The sequence below is a fragment of the Scardinius erythrophthalmus genome (assembly GCF_964197995.2).
Source record: "Scardinius erythrophthalmus genome assembly, chromosome: 2".
Classification (NCBI taxonomy): Eukaryota; Metazoa; Chordata; class Actinopteri; order Cypriniformes; family Leuciscidae; genus Scardinius; species Scardinius erythrophthalmus.
The window spans coordinates 29215409-29242916 of NC_138222.1; the positions used below are offsets into that span (position 1 = coordinate 29215409).

The following is a 27508-nucleotide window of genomic DNA, read 5'->3' on the forward strand; positions in this document are numbered from 1 at the left end:
AAGGGGGAACAGAAGCACAAGGTTTGAGAAGGATTGATCTGATTTTCTTGTTGGTGAATTCACTACTGACAAGGAGACAGTTATCTATATAGAGGTTAGAGGAGTCTAAAGAGGGAGGGAGGAGAACAAGAAGGGCCTTTAGGACTGGATTGAAGTAGCATTCTAACACCAGAGGGAATAGCATCAAAAATGACTGCATATTCTTTTGGGGGGACCGGAAAAGAAAATGCATCCATAAAGTCTCTATAAGACAAAAAATTACAATTTTCATCAAGAAGCTGTGACCCTAAAAGGATATTTTTATCAAACCAAGAATGGTAGAATAATGTTTTATTCTTATATGTAATATCCTTATTGTTCCAAATAAAGTAAGTGTGTGGTGAAAAATTGTGATTGTACATAAGAGACCAACAGGATAACATCTGTTTGTGAAAGTTTGCCAACTTCAAAGGGAGCTTGGAGATATTATAATTGCAATGTATAAGGAATTCAAGCCCACCCACAGGCTTTAACAGGAAGTTAGGGGTGTATTGCTACATTGTGTGTGTGATCGTACATTACGAAGTGTCATCTGTGACTTTTCAACACCTGGGGCCAGTTGCATAAACATCGCCAGTGTGTTTAGAACAAATCTGACCATTTAAATTATGCAACTGACTAATGGAATCTGAAAGCAGTAATACTGCTCGCATGTGCTTTTTATAAAATAAAACTTTATTTATTTATGAATATCATGTCCCTGGACTAGTAATAACAATAATCTTGTATTATATATATATATATATATATATATATATAATATGTTAAATATGTTAAATATTTAATAGTATTTTAGCAGTAAATATTTTAAAACAGCAGTATTATTATAAATACATTTTAAATACATTTGGTGTTTAGTTAGTATATTATAGATATTGGTCGGTGCACGTGAATTTGTAAATATATTTAATGTGTAGTGGTGTTTTGGCAATTTAATATTATGGCATTTGTAGACAACAAAAAATACCAGAGTAGATGTCATGCATTAAATCAGCCAGAAGATGGCAGTAGGCATTGCGCTTCAGATTCTGTAACAAGGCTCTCTGGGCGACATAGGAGAAACAGGTCCGAAGTGGCTAAAAGGGGTCTATTCAGTCACAGGGGAGTTCATTTCTTCCACTCCACCCAATTAGGCAAACATTATCAGCGGTTTTAAAATACATTTCTAGACTGGGTTGGGTGAGGTAAAAACGGTTTTCTTTCCATTACCTGTACATTGTGAATAACCTCTCTTTAGCCTACTCTTTGCTCTAATGGCCAACACACAAATCAGTCCTGTATTAAACGTGATGTATGGAATGTTTTAATGGAACATTAAGTAGTTGCATTTGCTATAATACAGTTATTCAAACACACATCTGAAGACATTCCTGGAAAATGTTAAAAGCTCTTACTTTATAAACAACAGATTATCAAAATGACAGTATAGTTCCCCCCCCCATGTTTTCACTGTTGAATTTGGTTACTCATCCATCTCAATGAAAGAAATGATGGGTCTTCTATGCCATAGAGTATCGTTCTGCTTGTAACTTATGAGAAAAAAAAAAATCCTTTACAAAATGTTTGTGCATCTTCTGCAGTTCATGCTGCATTCGTCATTTCAACTGTATTAGATGAAAATAAAGCTACACTGTATAAAAGAGCCTTTGGGATGAAAGAGGCCCAGCCTCTTGTACTAAGTAAGCAGTCTCTTCACTGAAACAGGCAAAATGTAAAATATTCACAAGGCACTTGTCATTAATAGTTCTATCTGACCTATTATTAGAAAGATCTGATCCAGGATCATTCTCGTCCCCCACGGTAGCACTATGCCCTGCATAGTCTTGGGCGACAGATAACATCTGACAATCAAGTAAATTTCCATGATTAGGTTTACATTCATAATCTGACTGGATTTGACCATCTGTCTGATGTTGTTTATGTATGGCTTTTGTGAGGAAAAGATGGAAACGCCCAGTCAAAAATGGATGTACTGTGTTATCCTGTGAGAAATCAATAAATCTCATTTCACATTATATTATGAATCAGGCATAACAAATTAATGACATCCTTGTGCAAGTTGTTTTCTTATCTGTCTGTTTTTTTGTAAACGTCTTTTATGGCTATAAACTTTTCTAGGTTTTCATATTTCACATTTCATCATGTACGTTGTGAATGTACCTAAAATTTGGCTTACTAGCAGAGAAACACAATATTTTTGTGTCCTTCAAAGAGGAAGAACTGGGCACTTCCAGCTCTTCGCTCAGTGCCTTTTACCAAAAGGAAAACCTTCTGCTAATATTTTCAGACATCTTTAAGAATGTTGCTAGTATTTGATCTGTTGGTCTCTGATCTTTTAATGCAGGGATAAGACAGATCGCTGCATCATGGCAATACAAGATGGGCACTTATCTTTGAAAATAACACTTTTTAATCAGAAATGTATGTATTTTCTTAATTCAGTGTCTTGGAAAATAAATATAAAACTTGTCCTGTTTTAAAAACCAAACTCTAACTCTTCAAGTCTCCTTAGAGATGTTTCTCCAATATTTTTGTATTAGCTTTATGAGAGTGATGAACAGAAGATTCCTTTTGCAGTCCGGATTTGACCTCTATAAATGCAAAAACAAAAAGAAAACATTTCAGTACCTTTTACAGAACATTGTATAATTTATTTTTAAAAATATAGTACATAGACAAAAGAGATTAAACAAATAGTAATTTTAAACTAATTGTAATTTTTTTTATCTTTTAAATGTAAGGGAAGGATATGATTAAAATATACGGTATGTGCCCGGTTTCACAGACAAGGCTTAAGGCTAGTTCCAGACTAAAATGCATGTTTGAGCTGTTTTAACTGAGCTGTCTATTACGCTTCCTGGTTCTACGTCAGAACGCCCGCTCACCATTGGCCAGTTCATGCATCAGCATCACATGAACAGAGTCGGACAATAATGAGCTGGCGTTCTGAAGTACAACCCTGAAGAGCTGCACTGTGTTTACTACGTCAACACAACAGCGTAGGAGACTGACACAGAAGAAATTGTTGAATAAAGTTTTTTTTGTTTTTTTTCGCACAAAAAGTATTCTCGTTGCTTCATAACGTTAAGGTTGAACCACTGTTGTCACATTGACTATTTTAATGATGTCTTTACTAGCTTTCTGGGCCTTGAAAGTTGCAATGACGTTGCTGTCTATGGCTGATTCAAAAAGTAAATCTTAATTTGTGTTCTGAAGATGAATGAAGGTCTTATGAGTTTGGAACGACATGAGGGTGAGTAATTAATGACAGAAATATCATTTTAGGGTGATATCCCTTTAATCGAAGCCTTGTCTGTGAAACTGGGCCATGATATAAATGTATGATTTATACTAACATTCAAATGTTTGGGGTTAGTTTTTGTGTGTGCGTGCGTGTGTGTGTGTGTGCGTGCATGTGTGTGTGTGTGTGTGTGTGTGTGTGAGAGAGAAATGTTTCTCGATTAGCAAATCAGCATATTAGAATGATTTCTGAAGGATCATGTGACAATGAAGACTGGGGTAATGATGCTTTGCCATCATAGAAGTAAATTACATTTTAAAATATATTCAAATTGAAAACAGTTGTTTTAAATTGTGACAGTATTTCACAATGTTACTGTTTATACTGTATTTTGATCAAATAAAGAGACTTCTTTCCAAAACATTTTATAAAATCTTGCTGAGGCCAAACTTATGAACTGTAGTGTAAATTTATATATTTTTTAAATCTAAATATCAAGTTTTTTTAACAGATCTGAACAAAAACTGGTTTTCACTAGTTTTTGGCAATGCTTGAATAGCTTACTTGATATGCATTGCACTTGTGGCTTCTCCCACCGTCCATCTGCCATGCAGCGAATCACAGGTAGGTGGCGCTGTGTGAAGTTTTCACTGCACTGGTATCTGATGATAGAATTCACCTGGTAATGGTCTTTCTTGTTTCCAAACATCCTGGCATTCTCCACTTTAGGAGGTTGTTCACATGTCACTGGAAGAGAGGAAGTCAAACTCAAACATCGCATTATGCTTTCTCACAATGATGAGATTCGTTCTTGTTTGGTGGTGTGCATACCTGGACCTGTTTTACATGTGAAAGGCAGGTGGTAGTTGCAGGGAACGTCATTCCATTGGCCATTTTCATGCCAGATCATTACAACACAGTCTTCACCAGAGTTAAAATAATTGTCAGGCTGGTTAGGTCTCCAGTTCTCATATTGCTAAGCAGAGGAAGAGAAAAATCAAGCACTAAATCTCAAACAAATAGTTATACACTCTTAAAAACAAAGTTTCTTTATTGCCATCTACTGTTATATTTGTAGAATTATAACTTTTCAGCAAGATTTAGGCATACCAGGGGGGTCCCATCTGACCAACGGAAGTCATTTTCCACCGTTTTATCATTCAGTCCAATCCACTGATAGTCTTGAGCGTATGCTGTTACAAGAAGAGGTTGATTACTTGTAATCAGAGAAACAACACGCATACTTAGAATCATAAACACACATACAGAGATGGATAATGGCACTCACAGTTTATGAAGGCTTGCTCCTCTGGAGTGATAATGCTCACCAGGTGAGCGTTAAAGTCTCGACAGTGTTGCTCAGCGTCCAGCCAGGTCTCTCTCTCCGAGAAATGCAAGTAACAGTTGCCATGAAACTTAGTCCAGCCCTCCTCACAGCTGTGCAGATCTGAAGCAACATCACGTGGCAAATTTACCAATTTTTCACCTCTAAGATCACTATCGCAAAATCTATCGTCACTGACACAGGATAAAAGGCATAGTTCACCCAAAAAATGAAAATTCTGTCATCATTTACTCACACTCATGTCATTCCAAACCCATAAGACTTTAGTTCATCATCGAAACACAAATGAAGGTGTTTTTAATGAAACCTGGGATATTTCTGTCTCTCCATTGAAAGTCCATTCCACCAAAACTTTGCATAGCTTCAAGAAAGTTCAAAGACATCATAAAAGTTATCCATAAAAAGTCTTCTGAAGAGAAAAAAATTTCTTTATAAGATGAATAGATTTAATTTATGCTTTTATTCACATATAAACATTGATCAACACACATAAATAGAGCACATCAAAAATGGTCAACGGAAGCTCATTCGTACTTCTGTGACATGCGAGAATGCATTATTTGCATTATTACAAAAATGTATTCATTTCAAATAAATGTTGTTCTTCTGAACGTTCTATTTATCAAAGAATCCGGTGGAAAAAAGTAAGCAGCACAACCATTTTCAACATTGATGATAATGAGAAATGTTTCTCGATCAGCAAATCAGCATATTAGATTGATTTCTGAAGGATCATGTGACACTGAAGACTGGGGTAATGATGCTTTGCCATCATAGGAGTAAATTACATTTAAAATATATTCAAATTGAAAACAGTTGCTTTAAATTGTGATAGTATTTCACAATGTTACTGTTTATACTGTATTTTGATCAAATAAATGCAGCTTTGGTGAGCATAAGAGACTTCTTTAAAATATATAAAACATTTTATAAAATCTTGCTGAGCCCAAACTTATGAACTGTAGTGTAAATTTATATATTGTTTAAATCTAAATATCAAGTTTTTTTAACAGATCTGAACACAAACTGGTTTTCACTAGTTTTTGGCAATGCTTGAATAGCTTATTTGATATGCATTGCACTTGTGGCTTCTCCCACCGCCCATCTGCTATGCAGCGGATCACAGGTAGGTGGCGCTGTGTGAAGTTTTCACTGCACTGGTATCTGATGATAGAATTCACCTGGTAATGGTCTTTCTTGTTTCCAAACATCCTGGCATTCTCCACTTTAGGAGGTTGTTCACATGTCACTGGAGAATGCGAGACATGCGAGAATGAACCTCATTGATTCTCATGCTTTTTGAAGCATCAAAGTTGAAAAATGAAATTGACTTTTAATAGAGGGACAGAAATCTAACAAGTTTCATTAGAAAATCTCTCCATTTGCGTTTAGAAATTGAACAAAAGGCTTGGATGAGGGTGAGTATATGATGACAGAATTTTCATCTTTGGGTAAACTATCCCTTTAATACTTACTGTACATGCAAATAAGGAATGATGGAATGTGCTGAGGGCTATGGATAAAGTCACTTTATCTTTCAGTGTTTAAAACCAGTGAGTGTTTTAAGCAAGCGACAAATGCCTTTTACGTGACATAATATCAGCTTATCAGATAAAGTGATTTTCCATAATCATAAGTATTCCAGTAGACTGACGATTAAATTCTATATGAAGCCAAGAGAAACGTCCCGCAGAAAATGATCAAATGAGATATTTTTGGTCTCTGCTTAGATGGAAAATTTCTGTTTCCCTCAGTTGAGAGAGTCTGCCCCTTTCTGTCTGAGTTACTAAAGGGTTGTAGTTTCTTGCTATATTTTTACAGTAGCTGCAAACGCATCATTTCATCCTGTATGACGCTGAGGTTTAGCTGCAAGACTGCAACAGATTTCCATAAATGGACTGGGAAAACCTCCACAAAAAAACAAATACGTCCTTTGTTTCTGTGGGACACTCATTGCACCATAGCGACATCTAGAGTTGTGTGTCACCTTATAGGTTTTTGAAAGACCGTTAGTAGAATTAGCTGAAGCAGCCTCATACCAATCTCACAGCGGTCTCCTTCGTAGCTGGGCAGACATAAGCATTTGAAAGTGTCCTCTACCTCCACACAGGTGGCTCCATTGGTGCAAGGGTTTGAATGGCAAACATCAACCTCTGCAAATAAAGGTTTAGCGATTAAAGCTGACTACTATGAAGATGCCCTGAGGTAGGCCAAGCTTAGCAGAGAGCATCATTGAATCAGAACTCATGGAGCTGCTTCTACACCGTAAGCCAATCTCTTGAATAATTATACCATCAACATTTTGACAAGCTGAGAAGACACACTCAGTAAATTGTGGTACATTGAAGGAGAGATCAGAGTCAGTTGTGGTTACTGTAAGAGCGCTGACCTGGGATGAGTTTTTATGCCTCTCATGAGGAGCAGATCAGCACTCTTACAGTCCCAGAAACAGAGGCAGAATTTTAGAGTTCAGATTCATGTGAAGATGGACGAGAAGTATGAGCATGTACCAGGTGTTAGCAGGCGTGCTGATTAAACCAGACTGCAGCAAAGGCACAGCTGAACAAAAACAACACAGGTGAACAGTCACTGAAAAGACATCTGGACACAAGAGCTGAGTAAGGTGAAAATTACTTAACCACACACACATGCCACATAACCTGTAAAATGGACTGTGAGGACACGAATCAGGCATGAGCAAACTGATCAGAAGTTATTCATAAATGAAATGCAAACAATGAGACACTTAGAGACAATCATTTGATTCATTTGAACACAAATATCAGCAACAAAATATGTTAAAGGCATAATAAAATGTTTCTCAAAATGTCAAAACACAACATTTTGAAAAGTTCCCATAATTTATGTGACTTTACAAGACCTTATGATATAACTGATTCAATTCAGTCTGACTCACCATACTGGCACTCTTCTCCATGCAGTCCAGGTGGGCAGTGACAGAGGCCCACCCCATCCTTCACTGAACACAACCCAGCTCCACAAGGGTTCGGATCACATGGGTTAAGAGAAGCTATTATGGTTTTTGAGAAAGAAAGAGAGCAAGACATGAAACCATGATGCAAAGAGCAGTTTTTGTCTCCAGAGGTGAGAAGAACTAGATATCTATATTAGGATGCACCCATGAGCATGAGTATTATTTTTATGCTATGGGCGATAATCATCCGATTGTAACAGATTTTCAAAAACAAAGCAAAATTAGGGTAGGGACTTGGTTCTATCCATCAGTTCTTATTTGAAATTTGAGATTGTGTTGCACTAAAAAATTATGCAAGCTTGCAGTCAGTTAAGGTGGGGTGGGGTTCATGTGGACTGAATGATTGGAGAAGTCCTGCATACGTCACTAGAAAGAATTCTGTCATTTTCACCAGAATGTTATGACATTTTGATAAAACATTATGAGGTCAATTTTTTTTTAAAATGAATTTCATGCAGACTTTAAATGACGGCAACGCAAAATTAAGTATCCAAATCTGGCCAACACAGTACATAAAAAAAAATTAATACTGGCCAATAACGGATATGGTATCAATATGTCATGCATCTCTATTCTATATTTTAATACATATTATACAAAAGGAATCTCACCATTAATATCAGGTCCTTCTGTGAGAGATGGACTCTGTAAAGAGGCAGGCACTGTGGTAGAAGACAAAGTTGCAGAAGTAACAGTGTCAAGTTGACTGATGATTCCCTCTGGTTCTGAATAAGACCCTGCAGCATCACTGTACAGGCCTGATGGCCCTTGAGCAGGTTGTACAGCTGAAGGAGCATCACTGGAGCTCACCGTGGATTCACTTTGGTCATCTCCACTACCTGAGGACAGCCTGACGTTGCCACTATACTCCACATCTCCACTTCCTAGCTCCATTCCTTGGAAGGGCTTGTTGGGTATTTCCATCATGCCATTATTGGTAAAGAAGGTAATATCACCACTACCTGATTCCCCTGATCTTTCTCCTGATTCAATGGCATAGCCTCCAGATGTAAATCCACTTCCCTCACCAGACCCAAAAAACAAAAGCCCAGAAGCCTCCTGTTCCCGAGATTGTTCTGTGAGATCAATGAAGTCAGACTCCAAAAATGTCAGACCAGAAAATGCTAAACCACTCTCAGAGCCACTGTGGACACCGCTTACTCCAGAGGTATCACCACTCATACTAGAGTTATCATCATTCATCCCAGAGATATCACCGCTCATTCCAGACCCTGAGATATGTCCTGATCCACTGAAATCCACATGGCTTCCACCTAATTCTTGTTCTAATTGTTGAGCAGTGGACACCTCTATCTGTGGGTTATCAACCATTATGATGCCACTGCCATCAATTAATGAAATGCCACTGGATCCTCCAGAGGGGAAAATTCCAGACAGGAAACCACTGAATCCTGAGGACTCCTCACTGGACCCTGATCCTGAGGAGACGCCAGAAAGATCTCCACTCTCGTCGCTTTCTCCTGAGCTGCTGGAAAAGTCTGAGGTAGATCCACTTTCTTCAGAGCTATACCCTGACCCACTGCCTGATCCTGATCCAGAAGTTTCCACACCAAAGAGGTCTGAGCTCTGGCCGAAGGGAAAGGTGAGGATCTCGGTGACTCCCTCCCCAGCCTCCTCGGGTCTCCCTGTAGCTGATCCAACTCCTGATAAAAGTGTGTCACTTTCTGAAAATATTACTCGGATATTGTCAGATCCTGAAGAGTCTCCAGACCCGCTTGGCAGATCCCTGCTCCCACTGGCTCCAGAGAAGTCACTTGACACAAATGACCCACTTGGCTGATCCCTGCTCCCACTCTCCAGCAGATCATCAGTGCCACTGGTCCCAGAAGAGTCTCCACTGGAACCAAATGATCCACTCGGCTGATCCCCACTCCCACTGCTCAACAGATCGTCTGTGCCACTGGTCCCAGAAGAGTCTCCACTGGAACCAAATGATCCACTCGGCTGACTACCACTCCCACTGCTCAACAGATTATCAGTGTCACTGGCCCCAGAAGAGTCTCCACCGGAACCAAATGATCCACTTGGCTGATCCCCACTCCCACTGCTCAACAGATCGTCTGTGCCACTGGCCCCAGAAGAGTCTCCACTTGGCTGGTAACCGCTCCCACTACTCAACATATCGTCAGAGCCACTGGTCCCTGAGGAGTCTCCACTTGCAATAGATGACCCACTCAGCTGATCCCCACTCCCACTGCTCAACAGATCGTCGGTGCTGCTGGCCCCAGATGCACCAGATCCAGAGTGTTCCACAGGGATGGAAGTAGTGATAGGGGTACTCTCTGAGGAAACAGAGACACACAGAGAATCTAAGGTACTGCACCCGAAAGAAAATGAACACTCCTGACGCATAAGTTACAAGCTGTTAAAATGGGACATGGGTCAATGACATGTTGCCTTTTTTTGTTCTATTTATTCAAACACACATTACAATCCAGTTCACACATACAGCGACTTAAAGGGATAGTTCACCCAAAAATTAACATTCTGTCATCATTAACTCACCCTCACGTCATTCAAAATCTACATGACTTTATTTTCTCAGTGGAACAAAAAAGAATTCATTTTGTGAGATGTCTAATTGTTTTCTCTCTGTTTTTGTTTTTGTTTGTGTGTGTGTGGGGGGGGGGACAATTTTAGTCATAGGAACTCCTTTTGGAGGAAATAATTTAGCTCCTACTTCAGAGTAGGGTCTAAACCAGCACTATAGGAACTACCAGTGACGTTAGTGTACGCTGAGCACCAGTACCTGCCATTTAAAAAAAAAAAAAAAGCTGTGTAAACACACAGATTATAGCCTATATATTTACTCCAGAAACTAACTCTACGAACATGGAAAACAGTGACAGATGTGCCTCTTAACCTTTACACTAAGGAGAAAATCCAATGCAACTTTGAGGGGTCCAAAACACAAAATGATTATGCATTTCTGCTCAGTCAGCAACACTGGACATCAACCACACAGCATACGCTAATACCTTTTCATATTATGTCTTTCTAACAGTTCTATCTAATAATGTATTAGACAGGACTGTTAGACAGATCGTAAACAAATGAAAAAGGAGAATGCAAGCACTGTGTGCTCAGGCTCTGGCTGGCGTTCTCAGCTCCATCAAAATAAAGGTCTGCCATCAAAATAAAAGTCACAACAACATGCACGGTTTACGTCACTTCAGAGTCCCTACTGGCGGTGAGAATGCAACCAGGAAAATGTTCCTAAGGAACCATTAGTTCTTGGGGAACCACCCTGGTGGCTAGTTCGTAGAATTAAGTTCCTAGAACTACCCGGTGTGAAAGACCCTTATGTGATAATTCATCATTGATCAGGGGTGCGTTCTCCGAAGCTACCTTAACGCTACGTCGTTCTTAAGTTGTACCTTAAGAAGTACCTTATCGTTAATACGTGGTTTCCGAAACCTTCTTAGTTAAGTATACCTTCTGTAAGTCATACGTTCGTAAGGTTGGTCTGGAGCGCTCTTAGCTATACCTTATCGCTGCTGACGGTTCATAACGCTAGTGGTCACCACTACGCAAAAAGCTTTTTTACATCGCAGTTTAATTACACATAGAAAATTTTATATGAACATTTAATATAAAATCTGATTTAGTATTAAAATTACATTTTTACTTTACTTTAAAATTTTACACATAAAATACTTAAGTTGTTATAGCCTACACCCAGTGTATGGAAGTGTTTTCATTAATAAAGTTTCCATACACTAATGGTTGTTAGCTTTTTTAATTACTATCCTAAGGCACATCAGCTGGCGAACCATTTGACAGAAAAGGCTTAGGAGTCTATATAAAGAAAGATGAGTTGCACAAACTTTATAGCTATGGCAGCGAGACAGCGAGTACTTGTTTTAAATCAAAGACGGCGCCGTCCGCGGAGCCAGTTAGTGTATGTCAACTACATGGCTGGTGGATAATCAGCATACGTTGTGGAGAAAATTAACACACTTATGGCCGTGAGGGTTTGGGATTGCACACTTGCTAAATTATAAACACATACTCATATTTATTTCTGCATTTACATATTTCAATGAGCCCCGATAAACGCAGTTTGTACTATTTCTAAAACGCTTCTTTATAACTAACATTGTTTTCTCAATACTTTACCTATACCGCTGTGAAGGAAAGAGCGCACAATCGATCATCGAGGCATCGATATCAACCTATTTAGCGCCTCCACCATGGACAGCGCCTGCTAAGGTCGAACTTAAGAAGGTTTACCTTAAGCAACATCCTAAGGTATAGTTCGGAGAACACACGTAGGAAAGGTATACCTGTAGTTAAGGTGTACCTTTTGAGTCTTCGTAGCGCGCTAAGAGACAACGTTATCGGAGAACGCACCCCAGATCAATTGTGTGTATGTATGATTCAGGCATATTTCTTATTCTTATTTGTCTTTGACTCATATATATATATCCTGAGATACATACCAGGTCTGAGAAGATCAGGCAAGGACGTCATGTCCACAATCTTTTCCTCTTTCACTCTCTTATTCAGAGATAGAGCCAGATCCACTATATAGAAAAAATGACAAATATGTAATGAATCATTTTGTATCAACAGACTTAATAGATTACATTTCAAAGAAGGCCTATGGCCTGTATTTGACTATAGATATTATATTTACCCTTGAAGCAAAATGCATCGTATTTGGAGTGCAGGTCAGGAGAGCCCGTCTGGTTGGGAAACATGTAAACTGTGTGAACTCCAGCCATCCCTCCACCACACTGCTGCCGGGGGTTATTGATGGAGTAACGTACACTGCGGTCAAGAAGCCAGCCAGGACGGCACTTATCAAAGCCCTGCTTCCAAGCAGCATACAGGTCTCCTGTGGAGGCCAGGGAGGCATTCTGGTCCTGGCAGTAAGCCACTGCCTCATCGTAAGTGAATCCCTCGAACAAACTTGCATGGAAAACTTCCCCTGAAATGTGAACATTTACTTAAAACTCAAGCTACACAGAGTGTTTCAGAGTGATTCTATATCCCACGAGAGAATTCCGTTGACAATGAAATGTTTAGGGGGGTAAAAATACTTTCTTTCCAGGTTTTTTTTCACTCTCAAAAACTTAAAGCAGAGGTCATTTATTTATTTATTTATTTATTTATTTGTTTATTTACTTACTTATTTTTTTACCCACTCTTTGTCCACATAGCAGTTTTTATATATTTATGTAAAGTCTCTTACCCCTCAGTTTGTCAACATAGCAGTACACATCATAGTGTTCATCGGCAGGACGCAGTCCATAAGACCTCACACCAGGAACATGCTCCAAATCGCCAGAGCATTTGTCACGTGGAGACACAATGGGATACCTGCATAGCCATCATTTACATACAGTACATTTGTAAATATACAGTATATTCCTGCTGTATAACAAGTGTGGGTATCTGCAGGTTGGACAGATCACAGCTAAGACAGATCATACCACTAGAAGCATTTGTATTTTGCATACTTATATTTTGAAGTTTAAATATATATATATATATATATATATATATATATATATATATATATATATATATATATATATATATATATATATATATATATATATAGGTAAACATTCGTTAGCAAAAAAATTCACACACAAATAATTTATCGAACAATCATACCTGACAGTCTGATCTAAGAGCCAGCCAGCATCACATTGATGGTAACCAGCCTCATAGGCTGCCTGCAGCTGCTGGGCGCTGGCAATGACTGCACCGATGCTCTTACAAGCGAGCTTAGCCTCCACAAAGTCAAAGGCATAACGACTGGAGCTTGCACGGTAATGAAAGACCACCCCTGTGCAGGGAATTAGCAACAACAGGTGTCAACAGATTTGTCCAATTTAACATGAGAATGAATAAAAAACTCATAGGGTAAAACATTTAATGGTAGAGTTAGAACATTTATGTATACACTTTACTTGTAATGAAATTATAGTATAATCAAATCTATTGGGTTATTATTATGCTACTCAAATTGTATATTGAAAAAAAATTTAAATCTAGTTTAATAGATTGTAAAGTCATTGTGATATTTTAGTATGTTTTAGAGTAAGGTGTTACTCTAGCTAGCTTAATAAATGAATGCATTCAGCGTAATTCAGTAGTTCACTATTGATGAGGTATTAAGAAATCATCTCAGGTTACGACTGTAACCCTAGTTCCCTGAGTAGGGAACGAGACACTTTGTCAATGGCGCTTTGGGAACGCCTCTGCGTGATTACGTCTGATGCACGTTTCAACTAGTTCAATGGCGAGAATGAACGTCACGGGCGGGTGACGTCATGACCGGGAAAGGATAAAAGCACATCCGGTTAGACCAGCCTTAGCTTCGAAAAGGCCGAAGCCAGTCGATCACAGGGATGTAGGAAGTATGGCAAAGTGACACAGTGTCTAGTTCCCTACTCAGGGAACTAGGGTTACTGTTGTAACCTGAGACGTTCCCTTTAGAGGGAACTCGCGCTGCGTCGATGACCCGGGAACGAGAATGCCCGAACGCCATACGGTCAAGAACCTGTCGTGTTAAACTGTCCCGACATGAGAGCTCTAGACCCAGGGGTATCCATGTCTAGATCATAAAATCTGACAAACGTAAGCAGCGAAGACCAGCCAGCTGCATCACAAACTTCTTGAATGGACACCCCAGAAATTAGGGCCTTGGAGGCCGCCATACCCCTAGTAAAATGGACTCTAGTGGCCAAAGGTGAAGGCTGGCCCACAACCTCATATGAAAGAGAGATAGCCTCGACTATCCACTTGCTAACCGTCTGCTTGGATGCAGGAAGGCCTTTCTTAGGGGGCCCAAAGCATACCAGTAATTGATCAAATTTTCTCCACTGGGCAGCTCTGGGGACGTAAGTGTCCAGTGCTCTGACTGGACAGATGAGGTTCTATTTCTCCTGGTCTAGATCTTTAAATGGAGGAGGACAAGAACGCTTGCAGTACGATAGGCCGTGGTACATTGGTTGGAACCTTAGCTATGTATCCAGGTTTCAGATCCATCCCGGGTGCAAACTCAAGGCACAAAGGAGATACCGAAAGGGCCTGGAGATCTCCTACTATTTTTAGTGAGGAAATGGCTAGAAGGAACACAGTTTTGAGGGTCATACATTTTTCTGAGACAGAATCAAGAGGCTCAAAGGGAGCAACAGATAGACATTCTAGAACAAGAGCCAGATCCTAAGCTAGAATTCTGGTACGAACTGCAGGCCTCAGCCTCAGGGTGCCACGAAGGAAACGTATAATAAGAGGATCTCATCCAATTGCTGGGCATAGTAGGCAGCAATAGCCATGAAAACCACACTCGGCTTGGCCAGTACGGAGCTACTAACAGAACACTACTAACTACTAACAGACCTCGGCCACGTCTGCACCATTGCGTCCAGACCCAGTGGGGCTCTGCTAGGATAAGTATGCTCTGCAGCCCGAGCGGGGCTAAAGCTGCATCTACGCATTTTGTGAACGTGCAGGGTGATAAAGCTAGACCAAATGGAAGAACCCAATATTGGTAGGCTTTGCCCCCAAAAGCGAACCTTAGGAACTTCCTGTGTTGTGGAAGGATGGAGACATGTATGCGTCTTTCAGATCTATTGTGACAAACCAGTCCTCGGATCTGATTAGAGTCACGATCTGCTTCAATGTTAGCATTTTGAATTTCAATTTCTTGACTAAACAATTCAGAAGACGAATATTTAAAATGGGACGCAACCTCCCATCCTTTTTTGGAACAATGAAATATCGGCTGTTGAACCCTGAGTCTCTGTTGGCAGGCGGAACCGGCTCTATAGCTTCTTTCGCTAAAAGTGCTTTCAATTCTTGTTGCATCAACAGAGCCTGCTCTGTATGTACTACTGTGAGTAACACCCCATTGTAGCGTGGTGGACGAGAACCGAACTGGATTCTGTACCTCTTTTCTACTATGTGCAGGACCCACTGAGATATGTTTGTCGGAATCTTCCACTCTGACAGATAATCTACTAAGGGAACCAGCCTCTCGAGGCTGGCCTCTGGTGTAATAAGAGCCGTCACTTCAGTGACCTGGAGCATACTGGCAGGAAATAACCAAATTGACTGACTTTTGACTCTCCTCAGAGGGCACGAGTCTGACACAGCGCTGTGAGGGAGCTGAGTCGGAAGCTCGCTGGAAACCACTGCGACCTGAGGCACTAAGGGTGGCGGGGTTGGCAGAATGGCCTCCTGAGGGCACCGGGTACTGAGGTGAACACTTCTCCACTCCGGAGGGGGCTGCCCTCAGAAGTCTGACGTCATGAGCGTCAGGACCTCTTCTTTGCCGAAGCCTTCTTCGCCAACAGAACGTTCCTCAGATTAGTCTGCTGTGTCATCTCGCAGCCCGTGTTTTTTTTGGAGGAGGCACCAGAGGCGAAACTCTCCTTCTGTTTCGCTCGGTATGAGGAGCTTGATGCCTGGGGCTGCTGGGCCTGTTGACAGCGAGGGAGATATCGTTTGAACGCCTCCACTTTCTTTTTCGCCTCCTGAAACCTCTCGACAATGGTGTTAACTGCTTCACCGAAGAGGCCAGGAGGCAATAGCGGGGCGTCCAACCGAAAATATTTATCTTTGTCTTTTATGTCTGTAATGCGGTTAGATCTTGTGGGAAGAAGGAGGCGGGAACCGGCGAACATTTAAAGAATTTAATAACAAAATGAATAAACAAATACAAAACGAAAGTAAAGACAACAGCCCCTCACGGACGATTACTCTCAAATATAATAAAATAAAACACAAAATAAGTCCAGGCCTGTCCTTGCTCCTCCTTTTATGCTCCCAGTCCTCCGTGAGAGATACGAGACCGGTGCGTCACGCAGGTGTCGCTCATTAGTAATCACGCCACTCTCACGTCACTTGTCCTGCTCACCACATACCCCAATTGCCCCTCGCAGGCCGGAGGGTACACCCGAGTACAGCGCGTTCCTCCGTCTTCCCGGGTTTCGGCACCAGTGTAACGTGGTTAGATGTTGTGGGAAGAAGGAGGTGGGAACCGGCGAACATTTAAAGACTTTAATAACATAAAAGTCTGAATAAACAAATTTGTATGAATAAACAAATACAAAACGAAAGTAAAGACAGCAGCCCCTCACAGACGACTGATGTCACATATAATAAATTAAAACACAACATAAGTCCAGACCTGTCCTCTCTTGTCCTTCACTGTCATCTCTCCTCTTTTTATGCTTCCGCTCCTCCATGAGAGATACGAGACCGGTGCGTCGCACAGGTGTCGCTCATTAGTAATCATGCCACCGGCCTCACGCCGCTCTCTCACGGCCCTCAGCCTCGTCCTGCTCGCCACAATGTCAGATAAATTTAACCAAAGGTGCCTCTCCGAAGCCACATTAGCTGCCATCGACCGCCCAATTGCAAGTGGCTCGAAGAGACAGTTCTAGAACCACTTCAGGCCCCGCCCCCTCGCTAGTCTCCAGGTCCCTTAGCAGGTCAGCCTAGTATGCCTGTAATATAGCCATACTGTGAAGGCATGCCCCGGCCTGACCTGCTGCCGTATGCTTTACGCACTAACATAGAAGATGTTTTTAATGGCTTAGTGGATAGCATTGGGGACTTCAGGGACGATGCCGATGTTGGTCCCATAACCATATTATTTTAGCCCCCTTATATCTGAATAAACGTGTACTTGAGGGCTAAAAACTCAGGACGAATATGGTTTATTCCACGACCTAGATAGCTCTTTATGTAGGTCGTGGAAAAATGGAAGTCCCCTCGTGGAGGTACTGCCCTTGATGTTAGAAAGCGCTTGTCTAATAGGCTTTTGGGACGAGCGCCTTGCTTCTCGGCTGGCCATTCAATGTTCAACTTTGACACAGCATGAGACAATACCTCCACCAGCTCCTCATACGCTGGGGAACTAGACAGCTGAACCACCGGTGCCTCTTACGGAGCAGAAGGAAATGTGGGGCGGGCTTCCAAATCCGGAGAGAGAGCACTGGATCCCACGGGTAAAGGCTGAGAAAGGGCGGGGCCCGTCTCAAACCCCCCCCGTGAGATCCATTTGCGATCCCCATGTTAAGAGCTTCCATGCTGCCTCGGCAGCAGCGGGGCCTGAACCACATGGAACGCTCACCTGAACACCCTCAGCAAAGAGTGACAGGCGAGAACAGAGCGTGCGAAGCGGCAGCCTCTCACAATTCTCACAGTCAGCCCCCTCGAAGGCTAACAGAGCATGCTCCACTCCCAAACACATCACAAAAAGTTTTTGTCTATCCCTGCCCATAAGATAACAAGGGCAGGGAGAAGCACACAACTTGAATGATTGTTTGGAAGCCATAATAAATATCTGATTGAGCTGTATGGTTTTCGTGACTGACAACAATAAAAATAACAGAGAGTTTGACACAGAGCGCTCGCTGAGGCATAGAAGCTAACGCCGGTCTAACCGGATGTGCTTTTATCCTTTCTTGGTCATGACGTCACCCACCCGTGATGTTCATTCTTGCCATTGGACTAGTTAACATATGTACTTCAGACGCAATCACGCAGGGGCGCTGCCAAAGCGTCATCAACGCAGTGCGAGTTCCCTCGAAAGGGAACCTGCATTTTCATTATTATCTTCAAGTTTTTTGTTTGAGTAGGATATTGTGAGAGATTCATTAGCCCCAGTGGAATTGCTCCAAAGGATAAAAATATACCATAAAATTATCCCATACACATTGTGTAAGTATTCTGAAGCCATAGTACTTTTTTTGTAAGGAACAAATCCAAATTGAAAGGTATAGCGGAGGATTTTCCCGAATTTTAGAAAAGAACCGCCCTCTCCACGTTTTGAAAAAATGCACATGCGCAACACTCTACCTGCTCCCGAGAGGAAACGCCTATTAAACGTGTGCACGAGAGAGCATGCACGAGCTAATCATAGCTTACATTAACTTTTACTAGCAGTGATTTTAAATGGATTTCTCCAAATAGCATGCCAAACTTTACCTGTCAAGTAGAAACTTCGCGACTGAGGCATCAGTGGGAAGCCCAACCTGTGTTTTGAGCGCACGCCATCGTGTGAATGTGTGCACGAGCACGTACGACGGCCTTACGTAAACATATCACCAGAATGATTGACACTTAGGAGGACCAATAGTCTTGATGATCCACCCGGGAAAAAAAAAACCTCCGCTATACCATTAAGCAATTATACATTGATAATGCTCTGACTAATCAAGTTACCATACACCCGCAATTTTGTTTATATCTCAGCACCATATAAGGAAGAAAGAGAAACCAGAAGTAGAAAGTAGAAAACTGCTCTTAAACTTCACCGGTCTTTGAGTGTGCCTTTGTCATGATAAATTTGAATATGCAATAACTATAACGAGAACTGAAGTGACTGAAGCCACCATGAATGAGATACATAAGTTGTGATTAATATTAACCATAATTTATGGTCTTTTCACAGTTATTAATACATACATATGGAAAATCACAGAGAATGCATAATCCCTAACACATTACTCTTTACTGTATATTATCATATTGAGGCATACCTGTGGCAGACATGATAGCTTCACTTCCATTCAGATGGGATAAATCAGAGCCAAGATCAGTCCTGTCAGTGACCCCTTCCACAATGTCTATAACTGCCCCAGCAGAGCTGGGAGGTGGTGAAAGGGGCAACTGGGAAATATTTAGTGCAGAATATGGGAACTCAACACTGGTGGTTACTGCAGGCTTATAAGTTACAACTTCTCCCTGTAGTTCATTTCCTGTGGAGGTGGGCTTTAAAAAGACCTGGGGGCTTTCAGTGATTGCGTCAACCCTCAGAATATCACTGCCGGCCTCTGTGGTCATCTTGATATCAAATGGAAATAAGCCTGAACCCTCCTCACCCATTTCTAAATAAAAGAATATATAAACAATACACACTTGTCAGTTCTTACTCCATTAAATCAAACAGCTATTCACATACTAGTGTGGATTATTGGACAAAGATAAAACAATTACAAATATATGTGGATGTGGATAGACATTCATAAGAAGGAATAGTAAAATCAGATTTTTGTACCAGAGTAGCAAAAAGCATCGTAGCGGGAGTCTGGGAGTGGGTAACCAGTCTGATTGGGAAACAGATAGACGGTACGCACTCCCAACAGGCCCCCCCCACACTGTGGTCGGGCGATGTTGATGGGGTAGCGGACACTCCGGTCTGCCAACCAGCCTGCATTACAAACATCCATACCACCCTTCCATGCCAGGTACAGCTGTCCTGTGGTGGCCAAGTTGGCACCCAGCTTTGCACACTCAGCTTCTGCCTCCTCAAAAGTAAATTTGTTTGGTGATGTAGTGTGGAACACTTTTCCTGTAAGACGAAACAGAATGTTTTTTAGCATTTCAAAGTTTTTCAAGCAGGTCGGTTAGTTTTCTGCCATCTCAAACACGTACCTGTCATTTTCTCAGCAAAGCAGTACACGTCATACGTCTCATTCACGTCTCTCACGCCATATGTCCTCACTCCTGGAAATTGGTACTTGTCTCCATAGCAAGCCTCACGAGGATCATGAATAGGGTACCTTTATTCCAAAACAAATTATTTTGCATTATTTCCATCACATTTTCAAACAAAACTAAAGAGCTTTAAGAAAATATACATTGTTAGAAATGTTTAGAGTTTTCTTATAAAAACTGTAAAAATCTATTTTTCTATCTATCTATTTTTCTATCTATCTATCTATCTATCTACAAACAAATACAATTTACTTTTGTTATCAGTAATGTAAATTAGGGTGTTTTGTGTTATATTTTATGTTATTAGATTAATGTTTATTGCATTATTGTATTGACATGTCACTCTGATGGTTTTTTGTCTTTGTGTAAATATAAAACTGTGCCTTTTAGGGTAAAAAGCATATTTCCACTGTACAAGCAAATTGATACATTAACAATATATCACTTAATTAAATATACATTTATAAGTTGCAAAATACATGCACCAATATGCCATCCCATAATATCTGAAACATTTTGGCTTTTTTTTTTCTTTATGGTGAATTTCCAGACACCACAACTGCCTTGTTTTACTGTAAATTTACGAGGATAATTAACTGACCTGACGGTCTGATCTGCAAGCCAGCCAGCATCACACTGATGGAATCCCTCATCATAAGCTGCTTGGAGTTGCTCCGGAGAGGCAATCACTGCATTGTTTTGAATACATGCTGCCTTGGCCTTCTCAAAAGTAAGGGTGTATCGTGTGGTGATTGCACGATAGTGGAAAACAATACCTAAGAACCATAAGTACATCAATTTCACATTTCTGAGAGAAAAAGCACACAAGTACAGTCATAATAGTTTGCTTTGTAAGGATCTTCACACAAGCAGTACCTTGAACTTGGACATCCACAATATCATGACTATCCTCTATCGCATGCATGACCTCACAGCGATACACTCCTGAGTCATTGGAATGGAGCTCAGTGATCTTAATGGATGCATCTGTGGGTGTCATGGGGTATCCCAGCATGGTGACTCTATCCAGATACCTTTTGTCAATGTTTACTATCCCTTCAGATGCCACTAAGATGTTTGTGGTCTTCGCTTTGGTGACCAGACTCCATTTGATCCGGTGAGACAACGGAGCAATGGTGGGGGCACCAGGGTCATTCACTGTGTTGTCCAGAAAGTAGCAGGGCAGAACTAATGTGTCACCCATCAGTGGCCGGAGGGGAAGCTCAATAGGTATGCTGACACTCAGTGAGCTTTCAGGCTCTGTGATGACATATGAAGGTATGGAAAATACAAGGACATGGATCACAACACTTTGACATAACAAAAAAGACAGCTGAGTGAGGTTTTCATGAATACTAAACTATTTCATTATGTAATTTGCACAGTGAATACGCACCAGTGTAAACGTAATCGAAAGACCCTGTGGCTGAGAAGACCCAAAAACACATGCTCAGCAAAAGCAAGGACAGCATCGTTCACCTACAAGTTTAAGAGAACGTTATCACCATCATGTTTGTACATTTACTGAGCAACAACCAATGCATTTTCAATGTACATGAGAAGACAACTTAGTCACACTTTAACGGTTATTAGGTGTCTTTAACGGATATGTACTTATATCCCAACAAAAAAAAAAGTTAGGTACAGTGTTCTTATTTGGTTCATGTTGATTGCAAAACACTTTGCTGCTATTGAGGTGGGATACAGGTGAGGTTAGGAACAGGTTTACTGGCATGGTTAAGTTTAATTGTGGGCAAAGGAAGGGTCGACAAAGTAATTATATTATATTATGTAATAACAGAAGTGTATTACAGCTGTAAATACAGGCAGGTATTTATACAAGTTCAATGCAAAAAAAATGTATGTACTATGTACACAATAAGTGCACTAAACTAAATGATTAATTTAAATGATAGCACATAGTATTTAAAGACACTTTAAAAACTTATATATATTGTGCTCTGCTCAAAAGGTTTATTCTGACAGCATATAGCTACTGTGTAAAATAAACCCAAAGTGGATTTCCAAGTTCGTAATAAAGGTTTGGTGAAATAAGAGGTTTTTGAAAGAGAAAAACCAACATGTAATTTTCAGTTCCCCAAATTACCACAGGAACAGTACAGTTCTCATGCCAGTATAAGCTGGTCCTCTCTATACCAGGCGGTTTGGGAATTAACTTGCAGTTAATTACTGAATGTCTACCATGCATGGATAGAGAAAAGATTGCTGTTCCTCTAGTTCACAGTGTTTTATGGGGGAAATAGCTTAGATTTGCCTCTCTTGACAAACATACTTCTATAAATCAAGTGTTGGCCCGCTTTTAGGAGTGACACTATTTATTTGACTTGCTGCAGAGCATTCAGCAGCGCTTCCTACATACTTATCAACAGAGAGCCACTTATTCATAGCTAGTGAAACTAGAGCTTTTTATACACTATTCCATATCGAGATTGCCCACGCCCTCCTCTCGTCCAAATCTAATCTTATAATTGCAAACAACATAAAAATATCTGAGAAAGTATGCATACATGCATGCATACACTATGTGACCTTTAAACAAGCTAATCTTTAATGTATGAGCTCCTTCAAATTACTATAGTATAACAAATTATGTTGAAGCTAATTTAGAAATATTATGTCATTTTATATAAAGCACAGAAAAACAATTAAGATATTTGGAAAATGTGTGCAATGTTTTTGTCAAAGTGCTCTGGACTGTGTTTAGAGAATGCGCAAAGGAAAAAGAACGATAAGATAAAATCAGTTGCCAAAGTTGCTTTCTTGGGAAACAGGCTTAATGGCTTATGTGTTGCTCTTAATTTTTCCTTTTAAGTCCTTCTTGAAGTGGAGTGTTTCTCCCAGTTTAAGCTGTAAATGGACACACCATTCTAGATTTAGAAAGCTTTGGAAAGATAAAGGATTGAAGAAAAGAATAATCACTGCTTAAAAGTGAAACATTTTCAAGTTGTATGTGTTCTTGTCAAACACAGCAGTAAGATTAATAGGGATTAAAAACAACATTATTTCTAAAAATAGTGTAATGCCAGTAACTTTACAAAGATACAAATGTCACTTAATGACTTAATCACTTAATGCTGCAACAGTCAATCTCTTTATTATCTAAGTCTTTATTATTGTAAGAATTATAGGTCTTGGACAACATGTGGCACAATGTGGATGAAAATGGGTGACAACAGAACTATAGGGTCTTGAAATTATCAAGTCCAACATAATAATCAAATTTAACATAGATAAACACTTGAAAATATAGTACATTTTGATGCATTTCATCCACAATAATCTAATTTAACAATTTTATAGCCAGCAATATTATACCTTACAAGAGTATAGGGAGAGTCAATGAAAATGAAAGAGTGTCTTTCACATGTTGAAAAGTCAGTAAGAAGGGAAAAAGTCAGTAAGTAGTTGTTGAGGTCTAATCCATCTGTAATGTCTTCAGCTTCAGCATTAGGTATCACAGCAGTCAAAAGCAAAAGGTGTAAGTGGGTATTCCTGTATAGGCAAAATAAGTATTGACTAGCTCTGACGTATAGACCTGAACTGAAAGGTATGAGCTTTCTGGTGTATCTATACCAAGACATAGCTTGCTGAAGGTCAGGAAGGTTGCATTTAAGAACACCAGCAACATAACACATTTAAATATAAATTTTTCAGTTTCTCTGAAATAATAAGTTTTATGAAAAAGCAACAAAATTCACTTTTTAATTCATCTCCAATTTAAGCAAAGCATCTGAAATGTTTCCTATTACAAAACCACTTTCAGTCAAGATTCAGAATATAATGGTTAGCCTACTGCATATTTTTCATTATTCTGATTCATATATTAACATTCTGCAGCAGCCATAACATCTCCATGCTTCAGATGCTCACATTTCCAAGTGATCCAATCTGATTCACTTCACTGTCTAATTGTCAGATATTTGAATATTTAATACCATCTCAATCAATGTGAAAGAATGAGTGATGGTTGACAACTTTCTGCTTGAATTAATCTCACATTACTTCATTAAATGTAGCCTACCCTGGATACACCTACACTGTTATGAATTGCTGTGACATGAGATGCTATGACAGTGCTCACCTGTACAGCCAAAGCAACCACAACAAAAAGCCAAACTGTACATCACCTGTATGATGCAGTGTCCTTTTGAAACGCTTATAGTCCTTGATTGCAGATGCTTTTTCAGCTCTCTGATGGCGCGCGAGTCTCTCGCTCCAAACCCGTAATAAAAGTGTCGCGTGTGCAGTAAAGTTCAGAGGCGCTTCTGGCCGGAGAATGAGAAGCAGAAAGAAACTCTCTCTAGAGGGGAACACGTTTAACTGGACAGGAGCTGGAAGGGGGGCTAGGGAATGAGAGGTGGAGAAAAAGTAAAATTTCCACGTATGATGTAATGTGGCTATACAGAGCCTCTGAAACGTTTGAGGCTAACATGCGCAAATCATGACGATATTTATGTCGACATCCTTTTTTGAGCCATAACACATCATTGGAAGGAACAATGGCAGCCTTTTAGACGGCTAATATATTGACATGATGTTATTTTCCCATTTGAATAATGCAACGTGATATTTTTTTTCAAACATCAAACCCAATAAAATTAGAATAATTTCAGATATTTTTTTTTTCCCCTTCAAGTTAAAATTCCAATTTCATTAAATGTGTGATATAGCTGTGAAGACAGTAAAATATCACTGGCAGCATTAGATTAATAACTCGAGTTCATTTACATTTATGCATTCGGCTGACACTGCCTCTAAGTTAGGTTTTTATTTATTTATTCAAATTTAGGTAATGTTCTGAGAACATTATCCCTGTTAGCTGGGATAGGCTACTGATTGACCTACAGATGTGCTCTTTAATGACTTGTTTCATATTTTCATGAGACTTTTTGTAGCCTAATGTTAATCACTAGAGTAAAAAGTGTGACAGCTAGCCAAATGCTAAACATTTTATACTACATCATTGATTTTATTTGTTTCACATTCTCCACTCTCCCAGTTTCCCAAAATCCCCAAATGCTGTTTTCAAATATTGTGGATCTTGGTCAAAATCATCCATCATATTAATTAGTGTTCTGGAGCTGCAACATTAACATGAGTGGAAAGCAGAAACACAAGGCTTCATTCAGCAGTCTGGCCCACCCCGTTGTTCCTCTCAAACTTTCCTTTCAGAGGAACATGACAACGTATCCCATTGAAGAGAGTCCCTATTTGAGAACCTTGCAATGTCTCACAAAACATTGGCATATAAGAATACAGAGTACCCAAAAAGAACGTGGTGTACTTTGTGTCAAAGTTCAGGGACGGGGGGAGAAAAGCTGCAGTATGACATTTTTATATCAGATTTTCACTTGTTCCTGAAGGTGTTTTAGTTTGTCACTTACATGCTACTTTAAAAACGTTCCTTAAATCTCACCCTCTCCCAGACCATCCATTTCTCCATCATTAACCTTCCGATTACACAGCAGAGCTACAGAGACAACCAGTCGTGAGCCGGCGTTTAAACTCAGTTTAGGTTTAGCTGGGAGGGACATTCTCTCTGTTTCTTTTGGATGGTGTTTAAAAACTGTAACTGAACTGCTTGGAATGGACTTCAAAGAGGAGGTTCCCACTGTGAGTTTGTGTGAGAGCTTTGTCCTCTGTGCTTTTATTCTGCAGTTTGTGTGTATGAAATGAGATGCAATGGTATGTTTGAAATTTGTCCTGGTGTGTTAACCTGCTCTGGTTAACCTGTGTCCCTTTACACCTTTAAAGGGACACAATGCCTTAAAGCCAGTGTTAAATATATCTTATTACTTTCAGAGAGCAATGCATTTAGATAAAAAAATGAAATAACAGAACATAAAAAAATAGTCAGTTCTTCCTTTTTGTGACGTATATTTGAGTGAAATGGCTTCTCGTACAAGGAGAAATGTAGGACAGGACTTGTTGTTTATCAGGAATTGATGGGATTGTGGATCGTTGTCGATTGCTATACAGGTTGTCCCACCCTCTCACTGGCAAACACATCATCAGAGAAGGGATGTCGTTGCAAGAGGGAGCGAAATATATTTTGATGAAAGACAATGAGGGCACATGAATAAAAATAAAATGATGTGTGTGGATAAATCATGTATACTGCAATATTCCATAAAAAATTTTGAATTGTCCATTTTGATTAGGTGAAATTATCACATAGCAGTTCACACTGATATAGTAACTGACTGTTCTTCAGTAGATATTGGTATGAGTAGAAAAGCAGTCTTGTGAGACACAACCTATTTGCCAGTTTTTAAGCAACCCAGCTGACTTTTGGTGATTGACGTTGACAACACGCACAGCTCCAAGTGAAGCCTTCAGGGACCTGTGGACATTTCACTGTCCTGAAGGGCTCTTTTCACCAAAAAGGCCAAACGCTTGAAAGACATCAGGCGTTCTCCTCACTGACAATCTTGTTTCTATAGAGGAAGAGAAAACTCAGGTCTCAGGGGAGACACAAAAGCTTCTTCGCAAGTCTGTGTGAGGAAACAGAATTCCTCAGGGCAGTCTGTCACTCCAGGTGCTTTCTGCCATTCTGTGTGGTGGCACTGGACTGTTTGCCCTACTACGCACCGAGAAGAATGAGGAGAGGTAAAGTATTGCCTTACCTTTAAAGACATTGTGGACCTTTGAATTTTCTCTGTTTTTTTCCCCGCCAATTTTGCAATTATACGTCTCACTGACTTGCATACCACAGTTGATTGATAGCTGAATGTCTGGATTAGTTTTGTAAAGTTTTTGCTACTGCTAAATTTAACATAATCTGGTTCAAAATGTTTTGCACTCAGTGACTCCCTGCTGTCGGGAAATGGGCTTTCTTTCACAGGGAGCGCCTTCACATGGTATTTTTGGACAGCGCAGAACATATTTATTTTCCTGCTGGAACTGAACAGTGCATTGTGCGCCATAGGTTTCTAGAGCACCGTGAGCTGAGGAGAAGGACGCCAGCTCTCTCTCAATAGTGTCCATTTACACACCTCACTTAAAGCTGCTGTGCCCCTCATTTACTCTGTTAATTGTCTCTGTTTTGTGCATCACACACAGATATAATGTTATGACATTGACTCATTGAAATATTCCATACAAAAATGCTTTAAATTCCATACAAAAAACATACTTTAGAAGATGCAAAGCATTTGCTTAGCTTGTTCAATTGCATCAAAAAGGCCTGAATAAATCCTGATGATTGTGTAAACATTTGAATTTTGTAGTGATTGTGTTATTTACAGGGAAAAAAAAGTAAATGCAACCCATAAAATCCACATTTAATAATTATCAATCATGAAATAAAACAAAAAGGAATCGTTCAAATGTAAAATAGTTAAATTATTTCCAGTAAGATTTGCCCCTATCATAATGC

General features: G+C 40.0%; 1 protein-coding gene across 2 annotated transcripts; it reads right to left on the minus strand.

The window, feature by feature from the left end:
- Nucleotides 1-1321: 1321 nt before the first annotated feature.
- Nucleotides 1322-24365, minus strand: acana (aggrecan a). 2 transcript variants are annotated; one of them, XM_081359066.1, is made up of 19 exons: nt 24258-24365; nt 21506-21588; nt 20986-21369; nt 20711-20885; nt 20047-20174; nt 19670-19963; nt 19152-19499; nt 13267-13441; nt 12839-12966; nt 12281-12574; nt 12084-12167; nt 8232-9923; nt 7543-7656; nt 6665-6778; nt 4569-4727; nt 4391-4473; nt 4112-4256; nt 3845-4027; nt 1322-2630 (listed from the first exon to the last, which is right to left on the minus strand). In XM_081359066.1, the coding sequence occupies exons 2-19, from the start codon at nt 21579-21581 to the stop codon at nt 2548-2550; spliced, it is 4659 nt and encodes a 1552-aa protein (XP_081215192.1). In that variant the 5' UTR covers nt 21582-21588; nt 24258-24365; the 3' UTR covers nt 1322-2547. The 2 variants fall into 2 exon arrangements, with proteins under 2 accessions (XP_081215192.1, XP_081215193.1); XM_081359067.1 differs by lacking the exon at nt 6665-6778.
- Nucleotides 24366-27508: the final 3143 nt, after the last annotated feature.

Coding starts and splice junctions, on each gene's coding strand:
- acana (XM_081359066.1), bottom strand. CDS start 21,581: ATGCTGTCCTTGCTTTTGCTGAGCATGTGTTTTTGGGTCTTCTCAGCC. Junction 20,886..20,985: donor TGTGGATGTCCAAGTTCAAG/GTACTGCTTGTG, acceptor TATGGTTCTTAG/GTATTGTTTTCCACTATCGT. Junction 4,028..4,111: donor CACATGTAAAACAGGTCCAG/GTATGCACACCA, acceptor CCTCTCTTCCAG/TGACATGTGAACAACCTCCT.